A 20,967-nucleotide genomic window follows, 5' to 3' on the forward strand; every position below is an offset into this window, starting at 1 on the left:
TGAACATACGGGGCTCCAAATCCTGTACGTTTAAGTGTAAATCCTTAGCGACATTTCCCACAAATGTTCCCGAGTTAACCTCCTCTGAGACGGAATAAGAGAGCTGCCCAGACGCTTTATCCCAGCAACAATCCAGTATCAGAAGCATGAAATATATCCAGACAGAGCATTTTCTACTTAGTAAAGACATCGTTCCTTCCATCGTAAACACAGCATGTATTCACATCTGAAAGCGCCGATGAAACACTCCCGACGGACAGCATATAAATAACCGATTTTCTTTCCTTTCAGTCGGGGCTACAAAGACCGCTGTTGCAATGTACCTACTCGGTTTACTCTTTGTTACAAAGCTGTGTCAGACGTCTCTGGGAGGGGCGATAAAGACAGCATAAGTCGACATGTCATGGTCTACACTGTCGCCTTCTGGTCATTTTAAATATCTACACTTACAGGCTTTACTGAAATGACACTAATGCTATGATACGAAAACGCCCCTGAAACCAAGAAAACACAGAAAATAGAGTCCACCCAAAGTGAACTGGTTTTCATTTCAGGACCACGGAGAGCACTATGTGCCTGTTTTATCAAGTTAGGATCCAAAAACAATATCTATAGTTGAAGAAAAACAGCTGAAGATACCAGATGCTCAGTAAAATACAGTAGACAGAAGGGTTGAGAGAAATGGAGATGTTGTTGGCATACTGACGGAGCCGATTAAACGCCAATATTACTGAATCAAAACAAGTGTTTAAGGGTTGTACACATTCAGATCCAGAATACCTAATATATGCAGTTGTGTTAGTAAATTAATATAATACATCAGTTCACAAATCACACCATGAAAAGAGTTTTTTTTCTCTCACAGAGACTTTACTCTTACACCTGCTTAAAGTATGGACTTTTAAAAAAAATTTCCATTTGAAGCACAAATGTAGTAGACAGAACACAAATTGCACCTCTGAAACCAGGTAAGGCCATCCTTACGGAAATTAAATGTTCTCTTACTGTTTGGAAAGACAACTGTGATTTAAATATATAGAACAGTTTGCATAGCGCTGAAACTACAAGCTACCAAGGATGCAGACAAACTTGAATGGACTCACCTTTTCTTTATTAGGTAAAGTCTGTGTTCTGGTAAAAGTATCTCCTCCGTTAATACTGATCAATTCAGCATCTACAGGTGGAAACGGTGCGGGGAAAACCACTACGTCACTCTTCAGTGTGCCTGAGCTGAAACACACGTCATACTGCTGAGTAGCTTTGGAGTAAGACCAGCTCCCGTCAGGGTGGGTGGTGACCATTGGGGCGCTGTACCTGCTGAAAGAGCCGTCTGTCCTGTGGCATCTGACAGCTATTAGACTGATGAGGCTGAGCAGAAAGATCACGGAAACCGACACAATGGCGATGAGCAGATAGAGGTTCAAATCAGAGAAAGTGTCCTCCTTTATGGGCACATGTCTGAACTGAGTCTGGATGTCAGCGGTGCTTTCAACAACCACCACCTCAATAGACACAGTAGCTGACAGGGAGGGTTCTCCGTTATCAGAGACCAGCACCACCAAGGGGTGAGTTTTGAGGTCATTGTCACTCATTCTCCTCTTGGTCCTGATTTCTCCAGTGCTGGTTCCGATCCTGAACAGGTTGTTTCCTTTTGGCTCAGACAGGTGGTAAGAGAGCAACGCATTGTATCCAGAGTCTGCATCTACAGCCCTGATCTTTGCCACAAAATATCCTGCTTCAGCCGAATATGGGATGCTCTCACTGTTGACGGAGCCATGCTCAGAGTAGGGTGCAAGAATTGCGGGACTGTTGTCGTTCTCGTCTAGAATTAAAACGTTGACAGTCACGTTGCTGCTGAGTGGAGGAACACCAGAGTCTGTGGCCTGAACTTTGAACTGAAACATTTTTAACTCTTCATAGTTGAAAGACTGCAGACTAATTATATCACCAGTCTCTGAGTTGATGTTTACCATTGTAGAGAGTGGCAGTGAGTTACTGTTATTTTGTAAAAATGAATACCTCACCTGACCATTTTGATCAATATCAGCATCATCTGCTGAAACTGTTTTTATAACTACTCCTACTGGACTATTTTCTTTTACATAAACATTGATTACACTTTCAGTAAATAGAGGTTTGTTATCATTTATATCAGAAACGTGTACATTAATAACGCTCGTGCTGGACAGAGGTGGGCTTCCCTCATCAGTAGCAGTGATGCTGATATTGTATTGAGATGAAGTCTCTCTGTCAAGAGGACCATCCACGACTAATGAATAGTAATTCTTGTAATTAGTCTCTAATTTGAAAGGGACATTATTGGAGATTTTACAGTTCACTATTCCATTTTTACCTCCATCTTTATCAGATACTGAAACAAGAGCGATGACGGTGCCAATGGACGCATCCTCTTTCACAGAGTTCAACAGTGATGTCACTGAAATTTCCGGAGCATTGTCATTGACGTCTAAAACTTCAATCAATAATTTGGCATGTGAGGTGAGAGGAGAAGCAGCTCCATCACTGGCTTGTACTCGAATCTCAAAAGCGTTATTTTTTTCAAAATTGATAATCTTTTTATTAATTACAGTCCCTGTTTTTTCATCTATAGCAAAGAGATCAGTTTGTTTCCCTCGACCTACTTTACTGAATGAATAAAACACTTGTCCATTTTGACCTTCGTCTAAATCGGTAGCATTTAATGTTATTATCGATGTTCCAATCTTTGCATTCTCGTACACACTGGCTTTGTACAGAGTTTGACTGAAAACAGGAGCGTTATCGTTAATATCCAACACATTTACTGTTATAGTCATACTACCTGATTTAGCAGGTGTTCCTCCATCAATGGCAGTCACTGTGAGTCGAATCACAGACTGTTTTTCTCTGTCTAAAACTTTCTGAAGCACCAATTCGGGTGTAACACTCTCTCCTTTGTGTGTAGCCAGAGAGAAATGTTCATTTTGACTAAGCTTGTAGGTATTTACAGAATTTTTTCCAACGTCTGCATCGTCAGCTGCTTGCAAGGGAAACTTAGCTCCCGCTGCAGTGTTCTCACTAATGTCCATTAATTGTGATGTACTGAGAAATGACGGGGAATTATCATTCACGTCTAATATTGTAATTTCAATCCGGTACAATTTCAGTGGATTATTCATAACTGCTTCTACACTAAGTGAACATTTTTGTTCATCACCGCAGAGCTCCTCTCGATCTATTCTCTCGTTAACGTAGAGAGCACCAGTCTTTAGATTTACCTCGAAATATTTCCTCTTTGATCCAGCAACGATCTGAAACATGCGAGACTCCAAATCCTGGACATTGATGTTCAGATCTTTAGCGATATTTCCGACAACAGTCCCCAGATTAACCTCTTCTGAGACGGAATAAGAGAGCTGTCCAAGCACCGCTTCCCAGTAACAATCCAGCAGCACGAACAAGAAATATATCCACACAGAGCTCGATCTGCCCGGCACATTCATTATTAAATCCAACGTGAAAAGGCTTGAAGATTAAAACGTCACCATAAACGCGAACCTAACCTGAATAAAAACAAGCAATGCAGAATTTCGGCATATCTCTACAACCAGAAAATGGTTGTGACACCATTCTCTATCGCCCTCGGCGTCTCTTTGTTTCAGTCGTCTGAGAAACATCATCATCCTCTATTTCTGGGAGGAGTCCCGCGCAACCTTACATGAGGTCTAAATGTGAAAGTCTATAACGTCCCCGTGTGGACACTTGCAGGAACTACATTTAACTTCCCAACAGTGTGATAATGTGACAAAGACCCTTACATTTTGAATCTCTCTTAAAACATTTATCCTTACAGTTCTGTGTCTCACAGAATATTCAGAAACCATGGCATACTGTTTTAGAAATCATTGTTTCATAAATTACATAAGTTGTTTTAGTAGCTGAGTCCAACATTAATAAGTAAGCTCAACTGAAAATATTGAGATTATTGTCGTATGGTTTGGTAAACTATTTTCTACAGTGGTCCGACACAAAATTATGTTTCGAGGAAAAAGAAATTCAGAATGTAAATATTATCAAACCAGACTTTGTCTTCAGAGTTTACCTTGCTGATAGATTATTGAAATATATACTCTACGCTTTAAATAATGACAGATATAGAATTTTATATGCGAAGGGAAATTCTTGAAGACATTTGCTTTCTTTTTTCCATTTCTTTTTTTTGTCTGACTAATGAGGACAGTTTTCTTTTTCCTGTCGTTTGCAACACATAGCCATAATTGTGTCTTCAGCACCATGGATAGCGGCATAAGCATCACTAAACCAAATCTACAGAAAGTAATGACTCATGCCAGAAATCCATGAACATAATTAAACCAGGTTTATAGCAATATATACAAATTGGTAACAATGTTCCCTTTTGTTAAGAACTTAAATTCAGGTTCATTTGTTGTGGCATGGCAACAGCGTATTTTAATTCTGCTTAAAGTAAAAGTTAATTCTGTTCTCGACATTAATGTGATAGCCGTTTAGAAAAAACATTCAGATCAATATGTTCTTACCTTCTCTTTGTTGGGTAAAGTTTGAGTTCTGGTAAAAGTGTCTCCCCCGTTAATACTGATCAGCTCAGCATCTACAGGTGGAAACGGTGCGGGGAAAACCACTACGTCACTCTTCAGTGTGTCTGAGCTGAAACACACGTCATACTGCTGAGTAGATTTGGAGTAAGACCAGCTTCCGTCAGGGTGGGTGGTGATCATTGGGGCGCTGTACCTGCTGAAAGAGCCGTCTGTCCTGTGGCATCTGACAGCTATGAGACTGATGAGGCTGAGCAGAAAGATCACTGACACCGACACAATGGCGATGAGCAGATAGAGGTTCAAATCAGAGAAACTATCCTCCTTTATGGGCACATGTCTGAACTGAGTCTGGATGTCAGCGGTGCTTTCAACAACCACCACCTCAATAGACACAGTAGCTGACAGGGAGGGTTCTCCGTTATCAGAGACCAGCACCACCAAGGGGTGAGTTTTGAGGTCATTGTCACTCATTCGCCTCTTAGTCCTGATTTCTCCCGTGCTGGTTCCGATTCTGAACAAGTTGTTTCCTTTTGGCTCAGACAGGTGATAAGACAGCAGTGCATTGTATCCAGAGTCTGCATCTACAGCTCTGATCTTTGCCACAAAATATCCTGCTTCAGTAGAATATGGAATGGTCTCACTGTTGACAGAGCCGTGTTCAGAATAGGGAGCGAGAATTGTTGGATTATTATCATTTTCGTCTAGAATTAAAACATTAACAGTCACGTTGCTGCTGAGTGGAGGAACACCAGAATCTGTGGCCTGAACTTTGAATTGGAACGTTTTTAACTCTTCATAGTTGAAAGACTGCAGACTGATTATATCGCCAGTCTCTGAATTGATATTAACCATAGTGGATAACGGCAGTGAGTCACCGTTACTTTGTAAAAACGAGTAGCTCACCTGACCATTTTGATCAATATCAGCATCAACTGCAGTCACAGTTTTAATCACTGCTCCTACTGGACTGTTCTCTTTCACATAAACATTAAGCCGCTGCTCTGAGAAGCGAGGCGGGTTGTCGTTGACATCAGAAACATGAACATGAACTATGCTAGTGGTGGAGAGAGGTGGAGTCCCTTCATCTGTTGCTACTATAGTAACATTGTACTCAGCTACAGTTTCTCTGTCAAGAGGACCATCAGCTATTAAGGAATAATAATTTTTATAATTTGTGTCCAATTTAAACGGGGTCTCATTTGCAATAGCAGCTTTTACTGCCCCGTTTTTTCCAACATCTTTGTCTAGCACAGAGACAAGTGCAATAGCTGTACCTGCTTGCGCGTCCTCCTTCACTGTGTTCAATAGTGACGTCACTATAATCTCAGGAGCGTTGTCGTTCAGGTCCACCACTTCTACCAGCACTTTACAACGAGCAGACATTGGAGGCTGGCCTTTGTCACTTGCCTGAGCATGAATCTCAAACGCAGGATTCTGTTCATAGTCTATTTTACCTTTCACTAAAATTGCACCAGTTCTAGAATCAATTTGAAATAAATCTAAAACATAATCCTGCCCTTTCTGTCTCAAAGAGTATTCTATTTCACTGTTTAATCCCTCATCCGCGTCTGTTGCATTCAGAGTGATCACTGTCGACCCTGTTGGCAAGTTTTCAGGAATCTGAATTTTGTACAAAGATCTACTAAAAATAGGATGGTTGTCGTTAGTATCTAAAACAGTGATAACGATTTGTGAAGTTCCTGACTTTGATGGATTTCCTCCGTCTACTGCAGTCAGTGTGAGCTTTATCACAGAGTCATGCTCGCGGTCTAACGACTTCTGCAGTACTAACTCCGCAGACACGCTGTCTCCTCCTTTGTGAATTTCTAATGAAAAATAATCGTTATTACTTAACTTATATGTATTAACACCATTTTTACCAACATCTGAATCTGATGCCTCTATGAGTCCAAATTTGACCCCTGGTAAAGTGTTTTCTGGAACATCAAGCGATTGCAGTTGCTCAGAAAAAACAGGTGCATTGTCATTTATGTCTCTTACAGTTATCTGTAAACGATAAAGCTTCAGTGGGTCGTTGATCACAGCTTCTAAATTAACGGTGCATTGTGTAGCCTTCGCACAAAGCTCCTCTCGGTCTATTCTTTCATTCACGTAAAGAACACCCGTTTTGAGATTGACGTCGAAATATTTCCTCTTCGATCCACTAACAATCTGAAAATTACGAGACTCTAAATCTTGCACGTTTAGACTCAGATCCTTGGCTATATTTCCAACAGAAGTCCCCGGGTTTACCTCCTCTGAGACGGAATACGAGAACTGTCCAGACACTGCTCTCCAGCAGCAATTCAGCAGCACGACCACAAGATAAGTCCGCAAAGGGCTCGTTCTGCTCAAAAAATACATGATTATATCCAATCCACAACGGCATAAATCCTCGTCCAGCTAAAGCCGACCAATGCTCGAAATAAAGGGAAAACTCAAAAATCCAGTTTCTCACATTTTTACCAGGCCGTTGAATAATGATTTTCACCCTTTCTCCCTCTTTCTTCGTCTCTTTGTAACAAAGCCCACAGAAACATCATCATCCTGTGATTCTGGGAGGAGTCTTGTGGCTTCTGAAATAATGTTTGGATGTCATGGTCTATAGTGTCACCACGTGGAGAAGTTAAACAGCTACACTTAAACAGAAACAAGTGAATTACTGTTATTACTGTTAACGTGTGCAAACAGAATAGTTTACCAGTAATAATACATATAAACGTTTTCTAATACATTCAATGATTACGACGAACTGAAGTTATAAAATGTTTTTTCATTTCTTTCTATCTTTTATTCGTCATTGTTTCTTTTCTTTCCTTAAAAAAATACCGATTTAACTTCACATGGTGCTGATAAACCGGCTATTCACAAGGTACAAGCACGATTAGTGTATCTAATATTTTACGCTTAAAACGGTAAGAGCTGGAACTGTTGATATTACATAAACGGTACAAGATTTCACTATCATAAAATAAACTGTTAAAACATCTCTAAACGTGTTTTAAAAAGGTGGCTTTTTTATCATTAATTAGCAATTAAAAATAAATTTCATGAAATCTATACCGATGGGAAACACATTGTCCCCCTATTATGGGCTAACAAACTCCCCTCTTTGCACCCCCTAGACCACACAATACGCTGCACTTATTTCAACACCGCGGACAACCGCATACATCTTTTTAATGTAATAATAATAATAATAATAATAATAATAATAATAATAATAATAATAATAATAATAATAATAATAATAATAATAATAATAATAATAATAATAATGTGCAAGGCTTATGAACTTAAGATGATGTCATTTTCTGGCTCATGTGCAACTGTACATGTCAGCACATACCCAAAGCCACAAACAACATTTTAAAATAAAGTCTGGAAAATTGCAAATCAGTTAACAGCACACATAAGAAAGGGAAAACGCTGCATTTGTCAGTTGTCGAGAGTGAAATTATACAAACTGCTGGACACAGTTTCTTACCTTCTCTTTGTTGGGTAAAGTCTGAGTTCGTGTAAAAGTGTCTCCTCCGTTAATACTAATCAGTTCAGCATCTACAGGAGGAAACGGTGCAGGGAAAACCACTACGTCACTCTTGAGCGTGTCTGAGCTGAAACACACGTCATACTGCTGAGTAGCTTTGGAGTAAGACCAGCTTCCGTCAGGGTGGGTGGTGATCATTGGGGCGCTGTACCTGCTGAAAGAGCCATCTGTCTTGTGGCATCTGACAGCTATTAGACTGATGAGGCTGAGCAGAAAGATGACTGACACAGACGCAATGGCGATGAGCAGATAGAGGTTCAAATCAGAGAAAGTGTCCTCCTTTATGGGCACATGTCTGAACTGAGTGTGGATGTCAGCGGTGCTTTCAACAACCACCACCTCAATAGACACAGTAGCTGACAGGGAGGGTTCTCCGTTATCAGAGACCAGCACCACCAAGGGGTGAGTTTTGAGGTCATTGTCACTCATTCTCCTCTTAGTCCTGATTTCCCCGGTGCTGGTTCCGATTCTGAACAGGTTGTTTCCTTTGGACTCAGACAGGTGATAAGACAGCAGTGCATTGTATCCAGAGTCTGCATCTACAGCTCTGATCTTTGCCACAAAATATCCTGCTTCAGCAGAATATGGGATGCTCTCACTGTTGACAGAGCCGTGTTCAGAATAGGGAGCGAGAATTGTTGGATTATTATCATTTTCGTCTAGAATTAAAACATTAACAGTCACGTTGCTGCTGAGTGGAGGAAGACCAGAGTCTGTTGCCTGAACTTTGAACTGGAACGTTTTTAACTCCTCATAGTTGAAAGACTGCAGACTGATTATATCGCCAGTCTCTGAATTGATATTAACCATAGTAGATAACGGCAGTGAGTCACTGTTACTTTGTAAAAACGAGTAGCTCACCTGACCATTTTGATCAATATCAGCATCAACTGCAGTCACAGTTTTAATCACTGCTCCTACTGGACTGTTCTCTTTCACATAAACATTCAGTAGCTGCTCTGAGAAACGAGGCGGGTTGTCATTGACATCAGAAACATGAACATTAACTATGCTAGTGGTGGAGAGAGGTGGAGTCCCTTCATCTGTTGCTACTATAGTAACATTGTACTCAGCTATAGTCTCTCTGTCAAGCGGACCATCAACTATTAAGGAGTAATAATTTTTATAGTTAGTGTCCAATTTAAATGGAGTCTCATTTACAATAGTAGCTTTGACTGCCCCGTTTTTTCCTCCATCTTTGTCTAGCACAGAGACAAGTGCAATAGCTGTACCTGCTTGTGTGTCCTCCTTCACTGTGTTCAATAGTGACGTCACTGTAATCTCAGGAGCGTTGTCGTTTAGGTCCACCACTTCTACCAGCACTTTACAATGAGCAGACATTGGAGGCTGGCCTTTGTCACTTGCCTGAGCATGAATCTCAAATGCAGGATTCTCTTCATAGTCTATTTTACCTTTCACTAAAATTGCGCCGGTGTTTCTATCAATTTGAAATACATTTAGGACGTGGTCCTGACCTTTACTTCTCAAAGAGTATTCTATTTCAGCATTTAATCCATCATCAGCGTCTGTTGCATTCAAAATGATAACTGTTTTTCCTACGGGTAGATTCTCTGGAATGCGTGTTTTGTATAAAACGCTGCTAAAAACCGGAGCATTATCGTTAATATCCAAGACATTTATTACAATTTGTGACGTGCCTGACTTTGGTGGGTTTCCTCCATCGACAGCAATCACTGTAAGTTTTGTTGTAGCCTGTTTTTCTCGGTCTAAAGCTTTCTGAAGCACAAGCTCGGCTGAAACACTATCCCCTCCTTTGTGAACCTCTATAGAAAAATAATCATTTGGACTGAGCTTGTATGTACTAACGTCATTTTTCCCAACATCGAGATCCGATGCCCCGATAAATCCAAATTTCCCCCCTGGCACAGTACTTTCTGCAATGTTAAGAGACTGTAAATTCTCAGGAAAATACGGTGCATTATCATTTATATCCACGATATTTATCTCTAAACGATAAAGCTTCAGTGGATTATTGATCACGGCCTCTACATTGACGGTACATTTTTTAGCCTTTGCACAAAGCTCCTCGCGGTCGATTCTTTCATTGACATAAAGACTGCCCGTTTTTAGATTTATGTCGAAATATTTTCTATTTGATCCGCTCACAATCTGAAACATACGTGCCTCCAAATCATGCACATTCAGATTTAGATCTTTAGCGAGATTTCCCACAGGAGTTCCCGGGTTTACCTCCTCTGATACAGAGTAAGAGAGCTGCCCAGACACCGCTTCCCAGCAGCAATCCAAAAGAACAACGGCTATATAAATCCCAACAGCACTGCGTGTCCTCCGCGTCGACATATTTTTGTCCAGTATGAACACAGCATATGGATTGTAGTCTTCAAAATTCCCTCGTCTAAATCGGAGTGAACGCGATGAAACGGAATCCAAATTATTTGCTTTTTAACGAGAAAGAGGCAAAACGACTGCCGCTCATAACATTCTCTCCCTGCTTCCCTTTGTGACAAAGCCCCGAGAAACATCATCATCATTCTCTGAATCTGGGAGGAGCCTCAAGCAACCAACAGAGCATCAAAATGTGATGGTCTACGATGTCCTCGTGTGGTCATTGGAAAAAACTACATTCAGCAACAAGACAGACATAAATCATCTGCATTCCCCTGATCCTTCAAATCAATGCAAGCTAACAAGAAGCTTCTTCTCTCTTTTTTTAAACTTATTCATATACACTTAAGGATAAATATTTAAAAAATACAAATAAACATTTTTCTGTATCTCTTCAAGTCTATAAATGAAGAAAATAAAATTATTTAGATAGATAAATTATCCAGTAGTATGAAAATATGGCACCCGTCATGCTTCATTAAATGTGTATTATTGTTAGAAAACAAACAAACAAACAAAAAAAATAGAATGTACAACACCAGGGAAACAAACTATGCACTAGGTGGGTAATGACATTTCCGTTTTGTACCCTTGAGACCTCTCACCACACACTGTAGTGCTCATTTCAGCACCATGGACAACGGCATGCACACTTTTTAGTTATGCTTTGGTCGAACGAATGTCATTGCTTCGATTTATGTAACAGCGCACGTTTTAAATATGACACGTTTGCAAATATGTGTTTTCATTGAAAAGTTGCCTTATCACTAGTTATCTAAGAGGAAAATGAAAGTACACGTTTCAACTACCGCATTAGAGAATAAAATGGCATATGGCATGGATTAGTATTCACGTGTGCAAGCAAAGCAGTTTCCCAGTAATAACAAATACAATTGTTAGTATATTCAATATTGACAACGAACTGAATTCAAAAAAATACTCTCTTTCGTTACGTTTGCTACTTTTTTTTTTTTTAATTGCGTGTGCGAGGCGTATGAACTTAGAGCTTTTGAGCTGTGCATTTCAACACATCCAAAATCACAAAACACGTTTTGAAATAAAATCTGGAAAATGACAAAGTAATTAACATCACACATAAAAAGAGAAAAACACTGCATTAGTCAGTTGTCTGGAGTGAAATTGTACAAAGTAGTTCATAGTTTTCTCAGTTTCTTACCTTCTCTTTGCTGGGTAAAGTCTGAGTTCTGGTAAAAGTGTCTCCTCCGTTAATACTGATCAGTTCAGCATCTACAGGTGGAAACGGTGCAGGGAAAACCACTACGTCACTCTTGAGCGTGTCTGAGCTGAAACACACGTCATACTGCTGAGTAGATTTGGAGTAAGACCAGCTCCCGTCAGGGTGAGTGGTGATCACTGGGGCGCTGTACCTGCTGAAAGAGCCATCTGTCCTGTGGCATCTGACAGCTATGAGACTGATGAGGCTGAGCAGAAAGATCACGGACACCGACACAATGGCGATGAGCAGATAGAGGTTCAAATCAGAGAAAGTGTCCTCCTTTATGGGCACATGTCTGAACTGAGTGTGGATGTCAGCGGTGCTTTCAACAACCACCACCTCAACAGACACAGTAGCTGACAGGGAGGGTTCTCCGTTATCAGAGACCAGCACCACCAAGGGGTGAGTTTTGAGGTCATTGTCGCTCATTCTCCTCTTAGTTCTGATTTCTCCGGTGCTGGTTCCGATCCTGAACAGGTTGTTTCCTTTTGGCTCAGACAGGTGATATGTCAACAGTGCATTGTATCCAGAGTCTGCATCTACAGCTCTGATCTTTGCCACAAAATATCCTGCTTCAGCAGAATATGGGATGCTCTCACTGTTGACGGAGCCGTGTTCAGAATAGGGAGCGAGAATTGTTGGATTATTATCATTTTCATCCAGAATTAAAACGTTGACAGTCACGTTACTGCTGAGTGGAGGAACACCAGAATCTGTGGCCTGAACTTTGAACTGGAACGTTTTCAACTCCTCATAGTTAAAAGACTGCAGACTGAATATATCTCCAGTCTCTGTGTTAATATTCACCATTTTCGATAGCGGCAATGTGTTACTATTACTTTTTAAAAATGAATAGCTCACCTGACTGTTATGATCAACGTCGGTATCAGTTGCAACCACTCTTTTAATCACTGCTCCTACTGGACTGTTCTCATTCACATATACATTAATTATGGCCTCTGGGAACCGAGGTGGGTTATCATTGACATCAGAAACTTGTATGGGAACTACACTCGTGCTGGAGAGTGGCGGGTTTCCTTTATCAGTAGCGACTATGGTTACTTTGTAGTTAGATACACTTTCTCTGTCTAGCGGCCCGTACACTAACAAAGAATAATAATTTTTGTAATTAGTGTCGAGTTTGAAGGGAACTTCATTTTCAATTTGGATTTTAACATCGCCGTTTTTTCCACCGTCTTTATCGAGGACTGACACAAGTGCCACAGCGGTTCCTACAGACGCATCCTCCTTCACGGTGTTGTGTAGTGACGTCACTGTGATCTCAGGAGCGTTATCATTTACATCCACCACCTCCACCAGCACCTTACAGTGAGCAGACATCGGAGGCTGCCCTTTGTCACTCGCCTCAACACGTATCTCAAAAGCCTTTCTTTCTTCAAAGTCAATATTACCTTTCACTTTAATGATACCTGTCTGCTGATCAATTTCAAATACATCAAGTACGTGATCTTGATCCTTGCTTCTCAATGAATAAACAATCTCACTGTTAAGGCCTTCATCTGCATCCGTGGCGTTCACAGTTATAACTGTTGTGCCCAGAGGTATGTTTTCTAAAATATTTGTTTTATACAAAGATTCGCTGAAGATCGGGATGTTATCATTAATATCTAAAACATTAATAACGAGTTGTGAGGTGCCTGATTTTGGAGGAGTCCCTCCATCTACAGCAGTCAGTGTCATGGTGATAATCGGCTGCTTTTCTCGGTCCAGAGCTTTCTGCAGCACTAACTCAGCAGACACACCATCACCTGCTTTATGCACTGCTAAAGAGAAATGCTCATTCGGGCTCAGTTTGTAAGTACTGACTCCGTTTTTCCCAACGTCTGCATCAGTTGCTTCAGACAGGGCGAATTTCACTCCTGGTAATGTGCTTTCTGCAATGTACAAATTTTGCAATTTGGTCGTAAACAAAGGGGCATTGTCGTTCACATCTAAAATATCAACGTCAATTCGATAAAGCTTCAAAGGGTTATTTATCACGGCTTCTACACTTACTGGGCATTTAAGTTCCCCTGAGCAAAGCTCCTCTCTGTCTATTCTGTCGCTGACAAACAGAACACCAGTCTTTAGATTTACCTCGAAGAATTTTCTCTTTGATCCAGTTACAATTTGAAACATACGGGATTCCAAGTCTTGTGAATTAAGGTTTAGATCCTTAGCGACATTTCCGACAGCAGTCCCCGGGTTTACCTCCTCTGAGACGGAATATGAGAGCTGCCCAGCCACCGTTTGCCAGCAACAATCCAGTATAAAAAGCCACAGATATATCCCGAAATAGCTCCATTTAAAAGGCAACGACATTTCTGTCCAATATGAACAACGGTCACGGTCAGATATTTTAGGCGGTATGAAGGATGTCAGTCGAAATTAGCTTTATGAGCTGAATATTCTGCGTTTGTTCCACCGTCCTCGGTGTCGTTAAAACAAAGACTGAGGAGATGTTCCTGTTGCCTGAAAACAGGAGTGGCTTAGTTGTATCAAAGAGCAGGGCTGTCTCTGATGGATCAATAGCGGCGCCACGTGGCGAAAGAGGTCAGTTGCAGAGAGCAGTATAAATATTATGTTGCGTCTTTAGGTCACACAGAAGATAGATGTGCGCTGTTGAATGGGAAGCATCACTGACACTCGAGAGCTGAGCATTATTTTCCAGCACCATGGACAGCACATCAATCAGTGTTGTCTGGAGACTGTCTAAATCGTGTTTTCTTCTCAATGACTTATAGGATTAAGTAAAGGTCAAAATATGTGGTGACTCTATGAGATATATCACACACACACACACACACACACACACACACACACACACACACACACACACACACACACACACACACACACACACACACACACACACATATTGCTCCACTATTTCTACTTCTCAATCCCACTACTTTCCCCAAATAAATGTAACTTGTCGTGTCAGCTCTGGCTTCTGTGGACACTATAAATTGCACGATTAGGCCCTTTTTTGGGTATCCTGAATCTAAGCACTGTCTGACTTGCACCATGGTTCTCTGTAATAAATAATCAGTCAGGCTTTGCTTGTTAAGATTTCCATTTCCTGTTAATGTCTTCTTTTTTTTAGGGTATTGAAGTTCCAACATACTTGTATAAATAATAATTCAGTCACAACAAGCTGTACATTCGCATTACAGTTGTAGTTTTTTGAGCACAGGCCAAAAATTGTACAACTAAATAAAGATTTTTCCTCCAACTGCACACCCACTCTTCCCTTTTTCTCTTTGTTTTTCTCTGTCAGCCTTGGGGGCAAGAAATACATTTCAATGGACCCTATTGTTCTACCACACACATTATCACAGGAGGGACATCTATGTGTTGTGATGAATTTTGGTGTATTTTCACACTTCTCTACATTCCTACAGAGACAGCAGTCATGAGCTTATGAACATTTCCTCGTTTGTAATCCCAGGATTAAGCCCTAGACTCAGGAATTCCTGTCCTATTTCTATTCTGGAGGAAACATGATTTGATTTGAAAATATTAATAACCATCCCACAGCTACAGTCATCTGCTAACCCCAAAATGCAGTAATAATAATAATGGCTTACAAAGGATGACCCGTGTGCCCAATTCCCTAATGTATATAAGATTTAAAAAAAGGTGTACATGTATGTTATTTATATGTACATGTGAGCACACACACAAAGACCACCTGGCCCATGAGGAAATTCAGTGATTCATAGTTTATTTGTAGGTCACTGTCTATACTGCACCGACCTTACAGGACTTCAGTCTGGATTATCTTTCTCATAAAAGCAACATGACACACATACTGATGCTACAGTTTACTCAGCACTATGAGGGATATTTGTATTTTACAAAGCATAATTCTAAGCTGGTATTCACATTTGTGGCCTGCTGACAATATCACCTTATTTTTGAGGCTGTAGAACAAGATTTTCTAATGTGAAAACACCTGTACTATATTTTTTTAAAAGAAATAATAAACAAAGCAATAGTGTCGAGATTTACAGTTCAGTAGTAAACTTAATTCTAAATAGATGGCATTCAGTATATAGATGATATCAAATTGTGGTACTGCATCCAAAAATCACAATGCAACAAATTCAGGATATATTCCTAAACATGGCCCTGATGCCATGCGAAGAAAACTCTGATTATGTCATGGAGATGTAAAATATCACCACACATCTTTCCCTCTTACAGTGATACAGCTCCTTTGGGAACCATCTGCAGAACGGTCAATTAATCAATGAACTGTTTTGTACATAGTAATGTAGAAATGACAGTTTGCAAACACTGACAAACATAGATAAATACACGTGTTGCTTTAACTAATGGCATTTTAGTTGATTAAATTAACCAAGGCTTTAGGAAGGTAGGATTTCATTTTTTTAAAAAAAATATATAAACCTTGTATGCATTGATAAAAAATGACTTTTCCTGAGGTTATGGTAATTTGATTTGCTGAATAATTAATAATTGATAAATTGTGATTTAGAAAAATACACAGTGTTTGCTCCCTGAACATGGGGAGCCGTGCATAATAAATCTAGTGGTTAAGTATATGTGTGCCTTTTAACCTGCTTCTCTCTCTCTCTCTCTCTCTCTCTCTCTGGTGCACCTATCACATGATAAAGTTAGAGGAGAAACTGTAGGAAGCACCATGGGCAGTGTGATAAAAGGGGCAGAGGGAGCAGCGAGTGGTAGGTGAGGGGAGGGGGTTGCAGGGGCGGAAGCAGTCAACGGCAGCGTTTTAGGCGTGTTCACTGCATTATTAAAGGGATACCACCGTATGTAGTCTCCAAATTAGATTATGTATTGCCTCCATCAAATGATTTCTTGATAATCCTTTGTATAGCCATCGGTTGTGTGTGTGTGTGCGCGCGCTTGTAAATAAGTGTATGTTATGAGAGTGTGCTATACTGTACTCTTCATCTACGTGTGAGTAGATGGGGGAAGGGCGCTATCGGAACATGCTCCAAGGCGAGTCCTCCCCCTCCTTTTCCTCTCTCCTTCTCCACAGCTCTGTTGTCTCCATAGCAACGCCATCTTGGGCACAGACATGGAAGCATGTGTGCACAAACACACACACATACGCACACACACTCACGAAAGCAAAAGTCTATGGTTGTATTTTTCAAAACGCATGGGGAAATATAAAAGTAAAACATTTCATTCAATACCTACTTCATAATTTTTTTTCTGCTATCCCTTACTTTCATTAACCCTCTCATCTTACTAAATTAATTCATTTACATCATAGCGGCAGGTACGCAATACGCACACAAATTCATCCAAGCAAACAAACCACACTGCATACCAGATCAGACTGACCAGGGATGCAGTTAGGCTGCTCATACATTGGTAATGTAAGACTGCAGCAGCATATTCTCTATGACAGCACTTTAGAAGCAGCGCCTGCTTCTCTTTCCACCCCCACAACCCCTAAGAGAGCCTGACCTTTAAATTCAGCCATACACAACCTACCCTCTCCAGGGCCAAGGCTCTGGTGAACCCCGCCCCCGTCACTCCTGCAGTCAGCATACTATACCCTGCTTCGTGTGACGAGATACTGATGTCAGTGTGCAATTTTTTTTTGCGTGGAGTGGAGCTTATCACGACACAAGAGGGCAACCTACTCCTTGTGCATATGTCCTCCTTTCCTCAGTATCTCCAATTACTCCATCATTCTTATTGTTCAGATCTATTCCCTTTTCTTCATTTTCAATGGGCTGAATTTATAGGTCTACATTCTCTGCTGATTCTCTGAAAAGCAGCTATCATATGGCTTATCCAGCACTTCATTTTAGCGACAGTGTGACTAAAACCACACCCAAATGCAGCAGTGTACTAATGACTTTGATTCTCAGATAAAGTGGCAAGATAAATGGAGATAAGGAGGTAAAGAGACAGGCATAATGTAGTCAAAGCAGCGCACAGAACTGAAATTTTAAAACAGGAACCCAAATTAAGTAAAAATCAAGGAGGAAAGGAAATGACACTTAAAAGTTAAAGAAATCTAAAAATAGGGTTGAATGTATTTGCTTTTCTTAGGGAGGATATTTTTCTCAAGGGAGAATTAGTTCCCTTTCGACTTTTATTTTGTATAGTAAATCATGATCCCCAGTCATACCATAGATACAAATTAACTCTATAGAACGCTATCAATTTACCAGATAGCTGTGCACTCAGTCAAGTACGTGTGAACATATATTAATATCATCTATTAAATCCTATGAGAGGAATTGTGTGATATGGATAGGAGAGAAGGAAAGAGAAAAGGGATGCAGTAAAAAAAGAAAAAAAAGAAACACTCCTAGCGTTTAATCCAACTACCACTTAATCATTTATTTCCAAATCTGTGCTTGCCTCCACTGGTTTCTGGAGTAAGTAGGACAGGGGCGGGTCTGGGGAAACATGAGCCGGAACAAGATGAAAACCAGAACACAGCAATATGGAGCATGCCCAGACACACACATGCACACACGCCTGACAGGCACATCAACACAGCGGAACACAGTGTTCACTCATTTGGAAAGTATGGCTCAATGCCCAAAAAAATCACTTAATTAGTTACTCTACTGTAAAACAACAGGCAGGAGAAACGGCACGTCATTAGTACAATGTGATTGTTCCAGTTGGTGGCATGAGCTGTCACTGCCCTTTTGGACCAATAGGACAGTAGAACTTAGATTTTGACTAAAGAAAATAGTTATTCTACATACCCAGTTTTACCAAAGCATTTTCTATACAAGACTGTGCTTTTTTGTACAATTTTACAAATACATTGTTTAGCCACTGTATCAGCACAACCACACGATCTGTCGTTTCAATTAAGTATGAGCATTTGTAAAAAGTTGTGTCACACCAAACCAGCACATATAGCGTGTGTTATTGAAACTGTTATGGTGAATCTAATTAGTAAAAGGCATATGCACAGTATGAATGGTAGCATCTCTGTGTGGCATTTCAATGCAGAGAGCATTTCTGACTTTCATGAGTTTACGGGAAGGAGGTGTGAGAGCGAGAACCATGAAAGGTGGGAAAGACAAACAGTCTGTGCATATATTTCATTCGGATGTAATTCATCATTCTGTCTCTATGAACAATGAATTACGACACATTTAATCCAGCGAGCAGGTTGTGATAGCAGAGATGCAGTAATGGTTTACTTTGCACCAACAGACTATTAATCAAGACTGTCAATAAAACAGGGTGTACAAAAAGCTTTGGTAACAGCCAAGGAAGCACAGAAATTTGATTGGTAAGCTGGAATCGATGTGACTGTAATGGACACTCTGATTGGCTCAACATTGAGCCTAGCGACACAGGCAGCGTCCGACAGATCTGTGTTCTCAGAGAGCACCCATAATTGATTCACTCTCTCCCCTCTTGTATCCATGGTGACGCAGATGCAGTCTCTGCTGCTGCCCCTCCCTACATCCCCCTCCACCACACCCGTCTTTATAAGCACTCAGTACATATGCCAAGGACAGTGCATTCATTTTTGCCTAAAACTACACTATAGAAATGCATATGAGTTTAAAAACGCATGCTATAATTGACTAAAATGCATATATTTTCTATATTGTGCACATTTATCCATTTAATCCTCATCTTTAATAGAATATGGACACACATAGCTCACTGTGCAATCTATAACCGCCTTATTTTCATTCTCTGTCACCCGCTCACGTACTGAAATGGCCCAAATCAAACAATTTTTAGTGGGATTAAGAATAAATCTAGCTTTATAGTCAGGCATGGATAACCCAGATTTGTCAATCAAACAGTTCACTCGAGAAGAGGGCGTTTACTATGTTTGGCTTATGTCAGACAGAATGGAAAATGGGACAGGACCTGCTATCTGTGGATCAATACTGACACAGAAACTCCATAACAATACTGGTCAATAGACTACGGCATAGAGAGTGGTAACATGCTAAATAATTGAATGTATTGACACACACAGACACACGTATTTTGTAACAAGTAGTTCCCACTTTTTGCCACAAGAGAGAGCCTTTTCACCCTTTTCTTTGTTCTCCATGGCAGCTTCTACATCCACACAAGCTGATGTCTGAGGCAGGCAAAGCTACAAAGCCTTATATTAGATTAGCACTCTCACACACTGCAAAAATGATATCAGTGGTATAGATACACTAGCAGCTGTGGTGTCTGCTACACATTTCCTCCGCCTGCGGAAATTAAAATGTCAGCTGTCCCAGATGGGAAAGGAGATGTGTATGTACTGTATCTAACAATACCTGCATATTCTCCTTCAGCCTGATACATATCAAAGCAAAGAGGGGAAACACAGATAATTCTGTCAGCTACAACTGAAGAAAGTTATGCAATCTGTAACAGGGAACTTGCACATATTGTACTTTTTTCATTTACATATCCCAAAAATACATGCCTGCAGCTTTATAGCATAGTTTATCCATACTTGTGATATTTTTCAGGCCTCAGCATATTATATGTGTATATATCAGTGTAGCATAGTGTAAGGTCTATTTTTACTTTCTCATTAGTCATTCAGTGCAGAACATGCAGCAGCCAGTGCTGCATGTGAAATGCATTGCAGGTGCAGGGATGCTGCACAAGGGCATGGCCCATTTCTTTAAAAAAAATGAATGAATTATAGAGGAGAGTGCTGGTCTGCAGAGAATCTGATGCTGGAAGCGGCTGAAATGATTTTGAGGCTGCTCCACTTTCCACAGAAAATGAAGATAACTATTTATAAAATAATGACTTGCCTACCAGTGATTTAAGTTTGGGCTCTGACGCTGCCACTCTCCAAGAATAGCAAACACCATCTTCCACTCTCACCAGCATCAAAACTTAAATATCTACATGGACATCACCCTGGCATGTGTGGCAACAGAAAGCTCTTAGTTGTAGAGAGGATGATAAGGATATACTGGACATGCAACATGACTGTGCTTTTTGGCTTGTTTCTGTGTGGTATGTTCATTTAGGTGTGTGTATATATGTAACAGAGAGCAAACTAGAGAACTCATGCATTCACCAATCAACCGGTTTATGTACAACTAAATCCATTCTATCAGAATCTAATGTCCACTGATACAACACCCCTGAAACAAATCCCACATTCATGATGGTCATGATCAGTTTTTGCGGAAACTGTTTTTGAGAGGTGTGACTTCATCGTAGTAGCCTTTCTGAGGATGTAGCCTGTAATGTTGTTAAACTGTATTGTGCTATTCTGAGAGTTTTTCTAATATCATGTC

At 40.4% G+C, this 20,967-nt stretch overlaps 1 protein-coding gene across 18 annotated transcripts in view; it reads right to left on the reverse strand.

The window, feature by feature from the left end:
• Positions 1-20,967, reverse strand: part of LOC111572933 (protocadherin alpha-C2-like) — a 189,585-nt gene that overhangs the window by 88,932 nt on the left and 79,686 nt on the right. Inside the window, exon 1 of one of the 18 annotated variants that reach the window (XM_035951255.2) lies at positions 11,648-14,153. The exons of 14 other annotated variants lie outside the window; for them this stretch is intronic. In XM_035951255.2, the coding sequence (XP_035807148.2) occupies positions 11,648-14,029 (2,382 nt within the window). In that variant the 5' untranslated portion in view covers positions 14,030-14,153. Of the gene's footprint in view, positions 1-1,103; positions 3,624-4,538; positions 7,065-8,043; positions 10,588-11,647; positions 14,154-20,967 lie in introns of those variants that run through there. 3 more of the 18 variants (XM_035951254.2, XM_035951253.2, XM_035951260.2) reach the window with 3 other exon arrangements.

This window comes from Amphiprion ocellaris, chromosome 13, assembly GCF_022539595.1.
Source record: "Amphiprion ocellaris isolate individual 3 ecotype Okinawa chromosome 13, ASM2253959v1, whole genome shotgun sequence".
In the NCBI taxonomy this organism is placed as follows: Eukaryota; Metazoa; Chordata; class Actinopteri; family Pomacentridae; genus Amphiprion; species Amphiprion ocellaris.